The sequence below is a fragment of the Zonotrichia leucophrys genome, chromosome 3 (assembly GCF_028769735.1).
Source record: "Zonotrichia leucophrys gambelii isolate GWCS_2022_RI chromosome 3, RI_Zleu_2.0, whole genome shotgun sequence".
Taxonomy (NCBI): domain Eukaryota; kingdom Metazoa; phylum Chordata; class Aves; order Passeriformes; family Passerellidae; genus Zonotrichia; species Zonotrichia leucophrys.
In genome coordinates this window covers 66,481,851-66,496,154 of record NC_088172.1, presented here as the reverse complement: position 1 = coordinate 66,496,154, position 14,304 = coordinate 66,481,851, and the positions used below count along the sequence as shown (strand labels likewise).

At 35.5% G+C, this 14,304-nt stretch overlaps 1 protein-coding gene across 22 annotated transcripts in view; it reads left to right on the top strand.

The window, feature by feature from the left end:
• The window catches only part of AFDN (afadin, adherens junction formation factor), a 116,942-nt gene that overhangs the window by 38,261 nt on the left and 64,377 nt on the right, over positions 1-14,304 (top strand). For 17 of the 22 annotated variants that reach the window (XM_064708632.1, XM_064708631.1, XM_064708635.1 and 14 more), the window contains exons 6-12: positions 798-955; positions 5,304-5,415; positions 5,839-6,006; positions 7,378-7,422; positions 11,519-11,613; positions 12,335-12,597; positions 14,089-14,158. In XM_064708632.1, the coding sequence (XP_064564702.1) occupies positions 798-955; positions 5,304-5,415; positions 5,839-6,006; positions 7,378-7,422; positions 11,519-11,613; positions 12,335-12,597; positions 14,089-14,158 (911 nt within the window). The remainder of the gene's footprint in view (positions 1-797; positions 956-5,303; positions 5,416-5,838; positions 6,007-7,377; positions 7,423-11,518; positions 11,614-12,334; positions 12,598-14,088; positions 14,159-14,304) is intronic. The other 5 variants (XM_064708638.1, XM_064708634.1, XM_064708633.1 and 2 more) reach the window with 1 other exon arrangement.

The following is a 14,304-nucleotide window of genomic DNA, read 5'->3' as shown; positions in this document are numbered from 1 at the left end:
TGTGAGTACAAGTCAAAGCTTTCAGTGGTGGGCAGATTGAGAGAGAGTGTGCTCATTGAACTTGCTAACAGTAGTGCTAAACTGGGAAAAAGGAAGGATGGACTTAACCTGGCAATCTGAGGAGGTTGGCTGAGATAACTGACATTCCTTGTACTAAGAATGAGCTGAATGACCTGATGGAAAATTCAATCAGTAGTGTAAATAAAGGATGTAAAGGACTGATTGTTCTGCCTAAAGGATTCTGGTAGATCTTGTGAATAATAGTGATTAAGTATTTCTCATTCATGCAATGGGGATATGACAATAATTGTATATACACCATTAGAAAACAACAAGTGAAGCTATGTTAGAACTGCTAAAATCTGAAATTATTTTCTGTTCATGGAAGAGGAGTGAAGAAAGAGTTAGAGGTGTAGAGAGCATTGTCCTGAAGGAAATCTTAAATGGGCGTGTTAAAGAAAGGGGAGGTCAGCACAGACTTCCTGACAAGATGGTAAAGGTCTGTTCATCAACCAGTCATTGACCTTATTTCATTTTAACTTCATGCAATACTAAGCATGGTGAAAAACATTAGGAAAACACTTCATTAGATAAATTACAGAAATATCACTGGAGATTTTTACCAGTGGAGAGATAAATCTATTTTGGGGATATTACATAATTTTTCTTTTATTAGTAGAATAATGAAGTTATTTCTGAAAGGGTTTGTTCTTATATTCTGTTAGAAACATAATGAATTACTTCATGTCTGTCATTTTATTCTGTGGTTGCATTGTTAATTCCATTTGGTTTCCAAGGTGGGACGCTGAGAATTTATGCAGACAGTTTAAAACCAAATATACCGTACAAGACAATCCTGCTGTCCACTACAGATACTGCAGACTTTGCAGTTATTGAAGCGCTGGAAAAATATGGCCTGGAAAAAGAAAATCCCAAGGATTATTGTATTGCTCGTGTAAGTTTCTAAAACACAATTTCTCACATTTCAAGTTTGATTGTTTTTTTTTTCTTGCAGTAACTTCCAAGCTAAATAGAATGACTCAGATAGTTCTGTGACTAAATTCCCCCCCCAATATCTAACAGCCTCAGGAATTGTGAAGTGACATATCAGATTTTTTGTTTGTAAAACTTTAATCTTCCACTTGTTTTGCTTGCTGTACAGGAAAACATTAGTACTGAAAATGACATATTTCTTCATTGGGCATTTTTATGGGTTTTATACCACTACATGTGCTGGTGATTCACAGAGGTATAAGCTAATAGTTCATCCTGTGGATACCTAAATCTGTGCACAAAACTATTTCCCTGAACTAAGAGTGTCCTCTCTGAAGGGGAAGTGCTGAGGTTGTAAAAGGTGTATGTTGTGTGCTGTTTCCTTAAACCTTGCAGTGGGAGCTGACCCTCACTACAAATCAGAAAAGATTAAAGGGACGCTCTTAATTTCAGAATTTAATTATTTTAGGAATTCTAAACGAATTGCGTAGAATTGTTATTTCTTAGAGATATGGCTTTAATCAAAAAGTCCCATGGGTAGTACTGATTAAAGATTACAAACTTCTGACCATGTTGTCCTCTCAGGGAGAACAGCGAGGCTTGAAAACAATATTTTTTGAGTTCAGTCTTTGATTACATTTTTGGCTATGACGTGTCTAATAAACGTGCATTTTTGCTCCTTAAAATGTTGGAAAAATGGGAAAAAAGTTTTGTTTCTTACAATACTATGGTGGTTTGGGAGAATCATGGGCTACAGCAGAGACACTGAGACTAAATTTGGAAGATAGTTTTACTTCATTCTGCTTAGTTCAGACTTATGATGCCTGAACTAAAAAATTAAAAAATCTTTGAGTATTAGGGAATTTATTGGACTAATTGCACCTTTACCCAGGAAACTATTGAAAGTTATTCTTTTTGTAATGGTGGTGTTCCCCCTTAGATCCTCTTTTCTGATCTTGTGTGGGGATGTTTAATGTAGAAAATAGTCTAGGGAACCTTGCTTTGATCTTGGCAAAGGTTAATGAAGTCATTGCTGCAAAAAACGTGTTTTTTATATTAGTTTTTTGGGAAGTACTTCTGGAAAATATTTTGTGTTTCCTAAGTAGCACATCTTCATACAGTGTGTCTGAACTGATGTCAGTTGTGTGCTTATGTTTACATTTGACATACAAGAATGGTCTGCCCTGACCAATAGCAGATCTGTTTCAATAACTCTTACATATAGGAGACCTTATTTGCTCACAGTAAGTTTTTGTAGCTGGCTAAAATCTGCTTGGCCATCCTCTGCTGATACAATGCTTGGCTTTTAATATGTTAATTCTTCTTTTATTCATCAAGTTGAGTATTTTAAATCTAGATTTTAAAATCTACTTTTTTCCTGATGTTTTATAAAGCTGCTTTCCTTGCTTGAAACATGAAAATACCCAAGAATTAGCCTGATGTGTCTTTAATGTTGTCTTTTTTGGAAACTCAGAAATGCACCACTAAATTTATCCAATGGCACTCCCTTTATACTGAAGTCTCACAGCTGTTCTCTGTCCCTGGTTTGGCTTTTGCCCCTGTTCTTCTGGCGCTTTATGGTGCTCTGTGTTAGACAGGTCCTGCACATGTTCTTATTCTTTACATTTTGCTAAGTTCAGCTGTTATCAGTGGAACATACAAGTTCAGTTTCTTATTGGTTGGGGTTTTGAAACATTTTGTCGTCTTTGAGTGCCAGGTACAGTGTCTTCTCTGAAGATTTAAGCAGTTGGCATTTACTTAATTATTAAGATGAATTTTAAGTTACAGGACAAGACCATTATAAGGCTGTATAAGTACCTGTAATAAAGATCACTCCTGAAGTTTTAGTTGAAAGATAAACATTGTAAGACTTTTTCATAACATTTTTGACAACTTTTATTGTAAATGGCATTTTCCTTTTGGTTGTCTGCTTTCCTACATTGGTTTGCAGTGTATCAGGCTGTACCTTTTTTCCTGGTTCTAAAGTGCTTTTTTGTATAAGCAAGTAGACACCAGTTTGTTCCAGTGTGTGTGTTTTGTTTGTTTCAGTTTGCTTGGTTTGAGTTTCCCTGAGTAATGTGGGGTTCACTGCACTTCTCTGAAGATGTCAAATTAATTAGACAGTCTTCCAAGCTACCTGTGCATATTCACTCGGGGCATTAGACTCCAGGCATGCAGCAAACCAGTTAACTCTTGAAAGCAGAATCTTGATTAGACTTTTGTTTTTAGCATGCACTTATTTTTTTACTTGAGGGTAAGGCATAAATAACTTCTTGTAATGTCAAGCAAAAATATGCATTTAATGGTGAGTAGTTTTGTTGGGTTTTTTTAAGAAGTAGTCATTACAGACATGAGACAGTAAGTATTTTAGCAAGATCCATTGGGGGATTTTGTAGGTTTTTTTGTAGTGTTGTTGCTGTTGTTTTCCTAGGTTTTCTTTTTTTTGGAGTTTGTTTTTTGGTTTGTTTTAGTAGGGGCATGCACAGAGCCTGCATTCCTAGCTTGTAAGGAAAACTGTAGATTAATCATGATAAGCAGATATACTCAAATATACTACAGATATGAGGGTTTTTACTTAAACATAAAAATTACAGAAGAGCTTATTGAAGACCTGTTGCAGCATGGAGTGTTCTCATGTGAGACTTTTTTTAAGGATGGATCTGATAATTTGATCTTTAGTTATCACAGGAGGCTTAATACTCAAATACATGCCTTCTCTTACTTGTTTATTCCAATGAATGTTATGAAAGTCTGAAGTTGCTGTGGTCTTCATTTAAATTTCTTAGCTTGTATTTTCTGCATGTTTCACTGCATTTGGTTTTTCTTTGGTTTCCTTCCCAGTCCAGTATTGGCCAGGTCCTGGTATTGCATGTATTTCGTGCTTTGTAACTAGCTACCTTCTGTCTCAAGGGCTTTGGAATTTTAAGATTGTTGCTTCTTGAACATAGCTTGAAACGCAGTGTTACCCTAATTATCCTGTATGTGTAATTGTTTTTAAAATCTGAGATGCGAAATAGAGCAGTTTAGCAGGATAAGGTTTGAGTGTAGATGTGTTTCTGTTTCCCTCTGGTTTATACATTTTAATGTTTTCCTTCTTTTATAATACCTTGTCTATTTGAAAATCTAATTAAAGATAATTTAATTACTCCTATGTTTAGCCATGTTTTGCATAGAAAATGGTTTAGGGATTGCATACTTTTAATCTTAAATGTAGTTGTTTCCTGCCTGGAAGAAGATGAAAGGATGTTTGAGGTAGATCTGTGAGAACTTGGTTAACACAGAAATGGGTGTGGAAAGGAGGGAACAAATGAGAGTGCAAAGTCTCTAGAGGGCTGCAGTGTAGTAGGATGCTGTAGCCAATGGTTACATCACTTCAGAAGGTCTTACCTTGGTCATAGTTCAGAGATGGAAATAATTTGGAGTAGTTTGTTTAAAATAGAACTGTCTATGAATTTAAATAACATTATTAGGATTGCAAGTGTGGGAGTACAACATATTTTATTTTATTTTTTGATTCAGCTTTGAAAGATCTGTCTTTAATAACTGTAATACTGCCTGTCATTGTTACTTTTTCTTGATCTCTGTGGGGAGCAGTAATGCATGAAATTACAGGCTGTGTCTCCTCTAAGATCAGATTTCATGAATCAAAATTTCCCCCTTCCTCTGCCTTGTAAGGATATAGCTGTAAAGGTAGCAACAGTCTGCAGTTCTGTTCCAAAAGTATTCTTGGTTTTGTTTCGTCCTTAGAGCTAGGCAGCATGAGGGCAGTTGTGTGAAATGCTCCAGTTGTGCCCTTAGTCCCTTGTGTAGAACAGGTAAATTTTGGGTAAGACAAGGATGCAGCAGGTGTAACATAGTCTTTGCTGTGTCTTTTGTAAAGATACATACATGTTACATACAACAGAATGGCATTAGCAAAATGAAATGCTGATTCCAGTGTGTGAAATAATAATGGAGAGTTCAGTTTTGTTTTTTGACTATCATCTCCACAGATTTTTTTTTTCTCTTAGCTGATGAGAAATTGAAATAACTTTCTTACTGAAAGAAGATCTTGCATACTTTAGGTGTAACTTGCTGTTCTTTGCTTTTTAGACTTACTTGGTGTTCTAGGAAGTGCGATTTAACTGTAGCAAGAGGCGAGAGAGGAGTGTTAGAAAATCTTGGAAACAAAATACATTCCAAGTTACTGGATTATTCTTTGGCCTTATCTCTTGTTATAAATAACACATGCAAAAAAGTTATCAGAGAATATACCCTTGAATGTTCTAATTGTCCACTAACAGCTCTGAAAACTGATAATTCTTTTTTAGGTCATGCTGCCGCCTGGTGCTCAGCACTCCGATGATAAAGGTGCTAAAGAAACTATTCTTGATGATGATGAGTGTCCACTGCAGATATTCAGGGAGTGGCCTAGTGATAAAGGTATGTCCAAAAACCTTTAAGATATTTTTGTGCCTTGGATTGTAATCCATGTTGTGGAGCCCCTGTAAAGGAAGAAATCCTAACAGATATTTTGTGTGTTTGGGTGTGTTTTGGTTTTAGACACTTAAAATACTAGGGAGTATTAGCATTATTTACTGTTTCATTATGCACTGTTTGTATTATTACACCATTAGGTGGTAGAAAGGTTTTGCATTTTGTCCTAAATTTTTTTAATTATTCACTACACTGAAGTATGCTTTTAATCTGTATGTAGTGATTTTTAAGTTAAAACTATTTTAAAGAAGTGACAGGAATTTAGTAAGCTGAAAGTAGTTCTATGGGACACTTGCAGATTAATAGATGTTGGTTATGTGCTTATGCAGTGGTAGTGTGACTCAAAGGATGATAAATACTGTGTTTTAGGAATACTGGTGTTTCAGTTGAAAAGGCGGCCTCCTGATTATGTCCCAAAGAAAACCAGGAAGATCGCTGATGGAAAGCCATTGAAGGGGAAGGAAAGAGTTGACGGGTCTGGCTATGGCTCTTGCCTTCCTCCTGAGAAACTACCATACCTGGTAGAATTAAGCCCAGGTAAGAATTCTGGCTATCTAATAAGCTAAATTACATTATTATGTATTGATTTGGATTTTTCAAAACTAAGACATTCTTTGTAAGCATAAGGAACTCTGTGTGGCAGGAAGTCTGTGCCACATGAGTTGTTCTTCTGATGTCAGATTCTGAATTGGAGGTTACAGTTCTAAAGGTAGAGGTGCATGTTGCTGTAATATCAAAATCTTAGCAGCAAATGTTTGGAGTGAAAAAAGGGAGAAATTATTTACTAAGCTTATCTGATTTTGTTTACATTCACAAGTATATTGTAGCATAGGTGGCATTTGACGGTGCTATACGTGGAAAATCACATTTTTTAACAGGACAAGAACATGAAGTTGTAAATCAAACTTAGATGTGAAACATTTTTCAGCCTATATAGAACTTTCTAATCACTACCAAGCTGACTTTTATTTTGGCATAATTGGAACTTGCTGGGCTTTGTGGTAATTTGCAATTAATTTTTTGATCTAGGAACAGCTGGGGTGATTGTGTATACACAACTACTGATAAAACATACATGATTTATGCTCTTAATTTCTGTCATCCTCATGTTTATAGATTTGGATATGGACTTTTATTTTTGGTGATGGAGTTATACAGCTCTTTTTCCTATTAAGTGTAACCTGAGTACACTCAGATATTCAAGTAAATGTTACAGTTTGAAGTCTGGCTGTGTACCTTTTGGGAAGCAAGGTTGGAAATTGGTGGTGAAACCTTTGCTGGGTCAGAACTGCAAAAAAACAGGTTAAGTTTATGGTCAAATAGTGTGGGAATTTATTTTGGTTTGTTTTAAATCCAGATGAAATTATCAGTACACAGAGTATATGAAACGTACTGTCATGTTCTGCAGATTGAGGTTTGGTTTCCATATTAATATTTGGAGTTCTTTTAATAGTACTGTTGATTTCTTTTCTTGTTCTCTTACTCTGTGGGATTTGTTGCTTTATCATTAAAATGTTGTTCTCAGGCAGTGGCTCGAGATGCCCATTAACAGAGAGAGTAAAGCCAGTCTGCAGTGCCGCAGGTGTCAGTGCTGCGTGCTGAGCCTCACACATTGCTTGTGGGACTGACCGGTTGTTCTTTTTCTAACAGCTTGTTATCACTTCTCTAAACAATAAGGATTGTTTCATTCAGTAGCTTTGTAGTACTGATGTCTTTATATTCTGCACAGTTTCTAAAATTGAAAGAGTTTAATGAACTTCATCCTTATAAATTGAATAGGTGTTGTCTGGCTACAGTTTCACCCTTTCCTGTCTTTTCTTTTCTTGCCCTCCTGCGCATGTTCTGCATGGTATCTGTCCTGCTGATGCTGCCTTCACCTGGGTCCTCTGCATGTGTTTCTAACCCCAGGGAGAAGGAATCACTTTGCCTGCTACAACTATCACACTTACGAAGGTAACGCTCTATTTGATAATCTTCTCTCATTAGCCACTAAAACCTTCTCTGACTATAAATCTTGAGTTTCTTTATGACAAATGAAGGACTGTCTTATTTGTCTTAAGGGTTTTTTCCAAGGGATTGCTTCTGTAATGTAGTTATCTATTTTGTTAGTTACCATTTAATTATTTTAATTGTTTGTTAGTTGCCATTTAATTATTTGAATTATTTGATTGGTGAACAAACATCAACTATAGGTCGTGAATATGTTGTTTTCCAAAGAGTTCAACCTTCCAGCTACAGTTAACAGCTAAATTTCAGAGGGTGGTTTACAAGCAGTGTTGTAGTAGAACTAAAAGTTCTTTGATCTATCTGCTTGCAGAAATCATAGTTATTAGGTAAATGGCATGGAACTTAGCTGTCCTTTTCAGTATTTGACTGTGTTGATACAGTAGATGAAGTCTGTGGTGATTTTTATGGGAAATGGTGCTTTGACCCCTGGCAAAATTACTTCTCTTTCTAATCTCTGTGTTCCATAGCATCCTTTGGTGTTTCTGCTGCCTGGTTTGTCTGACATTAATGGTGTATATCAAAGATTTAGCACTTCAGACAGTAGAGGCTTGTTCATTTCTTGTAGTTCTCAAAATTGATAGCCCAATGTACAAATCATTATGGATCTTCAGTTCTCCTTAGAGTAATGTGCAGAGGTGTTCTGGTTTGACCAATTAAACAAGAATACAAAGCCATTCTCTTTTCATTGTGAAATGTCTGCCAAAATATTTTTTTATTTTATTACTTTTTTCCCCTGTTTCCTCAGTTTATTTTCTAGACTGCTGTAGAAGAACTGCTTGTGGTTGTCAGCGCTGCTCACCCTTTCCTTTATGGTTGTGGAGTGCAGTACTGGGGTTTAAAGAACTGTGTTCAAACTTGTGTCCAGTGCTCCATTATGTGAATTGAATTCAGACTTCCATTTTGTTAACATTGTTATTCCGGAGAGCAGAAAGGTTTCATAGAGTGTGCTGAACTAAAAATCATGGATAAGCTCTGCAGGAGCACATGACCATTAACTAGGAAGATTGAAATTTGGTTGCATGTCACTGGAGGAAAAAAAAAAAAGATAGCTTTTTAAATTTTTATCTCAGTGGACTTCATACTCTCGAGTCAGACTGTGTCTTTGGAAAAAAAAACACTTTATAATACTTTTATTTATTATAGAAATAACTCCAGTAGAAATGTCCTCCTGTCAAAACAGAGGCTGTTTATATTTCTGCAGAAGAACCTAGCAGACTCACTTTCACACCCTGTGCAATTGCACAAATTCATGAAGTTTGCTAGGGAAGTATGTCCAGCTTTTCCACTTCTCCACAGCTGCTGATGTTGCTGTTTGTACCACTGTTTCATTGACTGAAGATTACATTCTGTATGGTAGAGGATGCACTTCAGTAGCTTGTGGCTGCACATGCGGCAGCCAGCAATTGTCTCTGTATCCAAGTCACATGAATGAAACAGTAAACTGAGATGAATCTGATAGTGATAGAAATAAACTGAGTAGACTGAAATGACATTCAGCAGCACTTTGAATAGCTGATTCTGTCTGTCCTATCTGTGAATATGGCTTTTGATGAGTTCAGGAATGTTAATAACTTCAGTTGTACAATCATAATATTTAAAGGCTGAGAAAAATAGCAAACCCTCGTATTTTCAGATGTGAGCCTCAGATTCTGCAAACCTGAAATTAAAATTACAAAGCATACATAAAAAATAAAAAGGCAACCCCATAAGGCTTTTTTCCTTGCTTCATCACAAAAAAGAGCATCTTTGAGTTGTAGAACAAATAGCCGTGGGAGATATGGAGGACATGGAGGTATAGCAACTTGGACAGAAGAATTGCAGAAGGTTGGAGAAGTGGAAAGCCTTGACCAGGGGGCTTTCCTGGCTAAGCTTCTTTCTGAGAACAGAACTGTAGTTTGTGTAATACTTTGCACATGAGTTTGTTGTCTGTTACAATAAAAAAAAGTTTACTATTGGCTCTTTCTGCTGGAAGTGCATATCTTGCCTGAAATTTGAGAGTGGAATTATTTCCTGAGTTCAACATGGTGTTTCAGATCTGCCCAACCATCTGCTAAGCTTATTAATGTTTAAACCTTTAGTAGTTAGGAACTAGTAGAGGAAATACGCTTTAAAAGTGTAGACTTAAACTAATTTTATCTCAATAGGTAAAGTCCATTGTGTGACCATTTTTCTTCAACTTTGGGCTTACTTGTTTTCTGTGAGCTGATCGTCATCATTTGCTTTGGTCTGTGCTAAGTCATTACTATTTCCCAGCATTGTTTCAAGCACTGGACCAGTGAAATCAATTGAAGTTATAATTTTCAAAGTGGTGTAGGATTCACCTTTTGGTGAAGTAACAAATTTAAAATATATATCCATGAATAGTGCCTTGTCTTGTTGTTTTCTTTTTTTTTTTAATTGTTTAAAAAATACGTGTTTGTGTTCTAAACCACTGACTTGATGTCCTTACAGTGATTATTCACTTTTGTTCACTGCAGGCTTTTTTTGTAACATTACTATTTAAAGTGTTTTTGACTTTGTGACTCTTAAGTGCATATATCAAGTGATGAAATCTGTTTGTAGTGCATCAATTTCTAAGATCGCCCTTTGTGGACTCTTGTGGCCTGGAGAGTAGGGAGTAGGGCCTTCACCATAGGTATAGCAGAATATCTATCCTGCTGCAGTGAGTTATAAGGGATACACTCCAAATACCGTTTAGGTGAGGTTCCAGCTGTTGGAAAACAGGAAATACACTTTACACTATAGTACAACACAACTATCCTTCCCTCATGCGTCCCTCCCCTAGAACAAAAAGGCCTTTCGTCGCTCTTAGGAATTGTTGTAATTATCTTCAAGATTAAGATACCTTTTACTGTAGAAATTGGCTTTTAATGCTGATGGAGTACAACAAATAACCCAAATAACTCTGATTAATTCCTTAAAATTTTCTCCTTTTTGTGGAGGAAATATTGCATTTGCATTTAGTGCTGTGGTTTTAATACAGGGTGTTCTGGGAGTTTACAACTAGATTTATAGAGCTTCTGTTTATATTCTTTCACATAAAAATTTGAAGATAACTAGTAGCCTACTGCAGACAGTATCAATATATGTGCCATGGCTTTAATAATATTCTCTATTGCTTTTTTGGAAATGACTTAAAATCATTGTTCATTTCCACAGATAAGACATTCTTTGTCTTGCAGCCTGTCTTTTACTTTGCTTTGGAGAAGAGATTGGAGAGTAGTTAGAGATGACAGTATTATATCAGTTTCTGCTCATATTTAAAGTTGTACGGTTGGTTTTCTGGGAAGTGGAGAGGATTTATATGTATGACAAAACCCATTTGTGATAGCCTGTGAAGGCACCAGCTATATTGTGCACACTTTGTATGTCCAGCATTTTTCTGAGGGGAGTAGAAAGTTGGACTTTATTTTTTACCTAATTTTCTGTGAGATGAAAAGATAAGTCAATGGAACTATAAAGACAAGGCCAGAAGTTCTAAAGTCCTGTATATTAAGACTAAATACCATAGGTAAACATTTTGTAGGATTGTCTTTTAATATTGCTCTAGTTCAGTATCTGATGAATTAGAAACAGTTTGGTATGTGGATCACTCGGCAGCAGATATTGCTCATAACGTGCACTTTAGTAAGATCAGTAGATACTATTAATGTGGGATCTGGAGGTGTTTTATTTTCTTTATCTTCTAAACCCATACTGGTATACCCATATAAAATCTTAGAGATTTACAAAAACTGTTGCATTGCTTAAAGTACTAAGGAAATAGAAAAGGTTTTTCACAGTATGTTCAGAATAGTAGTTCTTGATTACTTTATTCTTTGCATTTGTAGTGAACAGCTGCTCCAAGTAGGCTTTCTCTACTTTCAGGGTTCTTACATTATGAGGAACAACCAAGGTCCCCACAATCTTGAAAGAATGTCACTTGGGTTTTCTTTTTTTGTAAACATTGCTATTCTGACTAAGTTGCAGTAAATGTGGAGATACTGTGTGAATATTTGAACTTTATTAACTTACAAATTAATATTTGTCACTTGCTGTACAGATGGTTCTGACTCCAGAGATAAGCCAAAGCTCTATCGCCTACAATTAAGTGTCACTGAAGTTGGAACTGAAAAATTTGATGACAATTCGATTCAGGTATGGAAAAAGGCAAGCTCACATTACAGTACTGATCTGGTCTCTGCTGTGTTATATGGCATTGTGGAGTCTTAATAAAATATGCTGTAAATATGCTTCAAAGTTTGAAGGGTAAAATATTGCTGAAATTTTGTATTAATGGTAATAATTATCTGTTTTAATTTAGTAGCACTCTTGATTTAAGAGAAGGGTTTTATTATTTTAAGTCAAATTTATATTTTTTAAGGGGTTTTCTTTTTTGTAACTGGATCAAAAAGTGCATATCAGTACTGCTTAATGGCTTTCAAGTGCTAGTCTCAATCCCATTGAGGTAGGATTTTTTAAGAGTATAAAACAAGCATATTTGTATGAAGTTCATGCCAGGGAGTTCCTTCCAGTAGCCTGGGTCCATGTCAGTGCATTTAGTTGATTTATAATTAATTGCACTATGAGATTGCATATAAAACAACAAGTGGAAGAAAACAGTATATGACCAAAACAGTGAAAAGTTTTTCATTAAGGGATGTCTGCTGCACATGTTAGTTAAATATGTTTTATTATTCTTGTTGCATTGAAAAATGAAGTGAAACTCACTGATTTCAGTACCACTCATCTCTGTAAATTCGTAATCAAATTTAAATAACCAGTCTGTAAATAGGTGTAGCTACATCTTAGTCTTTGGTTTTTTATTTCTGCTGCAGTATAATTAAATTTATTCTATGTTAATTAATTTTATTCCCAGTTATTTGGTCCAGGAATTCAGCCTCATCACTGTGACCTCACTAATATGGATGGTGTTGTTACTGTAACCCCAAGAAGCATTGATGCTGAAACCTATGTGGAAGGTCAGCGTATTTCAGAAACCACCATGCTGCAAAGTGGAATGAAGGTTCAGTTTGGGTCTTCCCATGTATTTAAGTTTGTGGATCCTACTCAGGACCATATTATTTCCAAAAGATCTACTGATGCAAGTCTTATGGTCAAAGGTCCAAGACACAAAACTGGGTGAGTAAAATTTATTTTCTTCCTATTGAGGTTAGAATGAGAGCCTTGGGAAAAAATGCATAATGAAAGCATTATAAATGGCCAGGGACTAGTGTGTGAACTCATTTAAGTGTTAAGTATATAATTTTAATACTTGAGCTCCACCTTGTGTTTTTATGTAGGATTAGCAAGTGTCTTTTTCATTATGAAGTATTCAAACAAGTTTTCCTCATGCTCACTTCTGTCTGAAAAACACTATAATGCCTTTTTTTCATATTTCATAGTTCATCCAAGCTCCAGGAAAAGTCAAGAAGTTGCTGAATGTTTTCAGAGAGTCTGGTTTTTGTTTTTTATCAGATAATAACTTTCAAAATTCCTCTAAAAGGATTTGGAAGTGAAGTAATCATGAAATGAGGCTGTTAAGATAGGGAACTATATGTCTCAAAATAACAACCACTTTTTGTAGTGGTTTCTGTGTTGCAAGGACTGACAGTCCAGAAGTCTACCCTGCTGTTTCTCATTCATATTTTTGATAGGTGCATAGTAAAAATACTGATCATGGATATTGTGACTCATAGGGGTTCAGATGTTTTGTTCAATGTCTATAGAAATACTCAGAAGAAACAATCTTAAAATCAGTTTGTATAGCAAGGGAAAAAGCAACATCCTATTTTCCATCTTCTCTGAGTCCAGCTGAGGCTACTGTTGTTAATATACACATTATTGTATAATGTTGTTCAGAAAAGTAACAAATTGGCTTGGGGATGAATGAAAGATACCTAGGAAAAGAAGCTTATCTGCTGAATTAATATAGATGTATGCTTTAAGTATTTTTATTTTTTCTCCACTGTGTTTTCTTATGGAAGGACACTGTGCTTTTTTTAGACCCTGTCTGCAGGAAGACCTCCAGCCATGTGGCTGTCGTGTAATATTCTTGCTTAAATCTTGAGTTCATCCTGCATTTAGCCTGCAGATCAATAGATAAGTGCTCTTGCAGATTTACAGTCAACTGGAAAGCATTGTATTACTGCAGAGCTTTATCTGGACAATAAAATCTATGGCAAAGGGCTGTTGCAGCTTGAACAATCAAAATTTTTTTTAAATCTTTAGAATAAGGAGATAGTAATATGCATTACTATGATTTATGAGTTATTTACATTATGTGGTATATTTAATACTAAGGACCTGAGTAAAAAATTGTAGCTAGTCTGTTGTAGTGAATGCAATGTGTATTTTTATTTTCTCACTTGAATGGGAAGATTAGCTATGAATCTTGTTTCTCACTTGACTGGGATCATTAGCTATGAATCTGGTTTTGCAAATGAAATTGTCTGTATAAATATTTTTAGGTTTTATTGATATGAAGAAGTAATAGAGTATTTTAAAAAGTTAATATTAACTGGTCTCATGGTATAATCCTTGAATTGTAATTTTAATTACTCTGTTCCTTGTTTATTAAATGTTGAACAGTATAATCTCTAAAACATACTGGAAATGTTATCTTGCTTGTAGAACTGTCCAGGAAACCACATTTGATCTGGAGGGAGATATTCACAGTGGAACAGCATTACCAGTAAGCAAGGTATTGTATTATGGCTAAGCTAGCAATAAATAACAGCATGTGTAAGTTAAATCAAAATTACAACAGCAGTACTATTTAGGGAAGTGTGGCCAATTCATCAGTCTCCCCAGCTGGTTTTCCTTGTGGATGGGCTCAGACATTATATG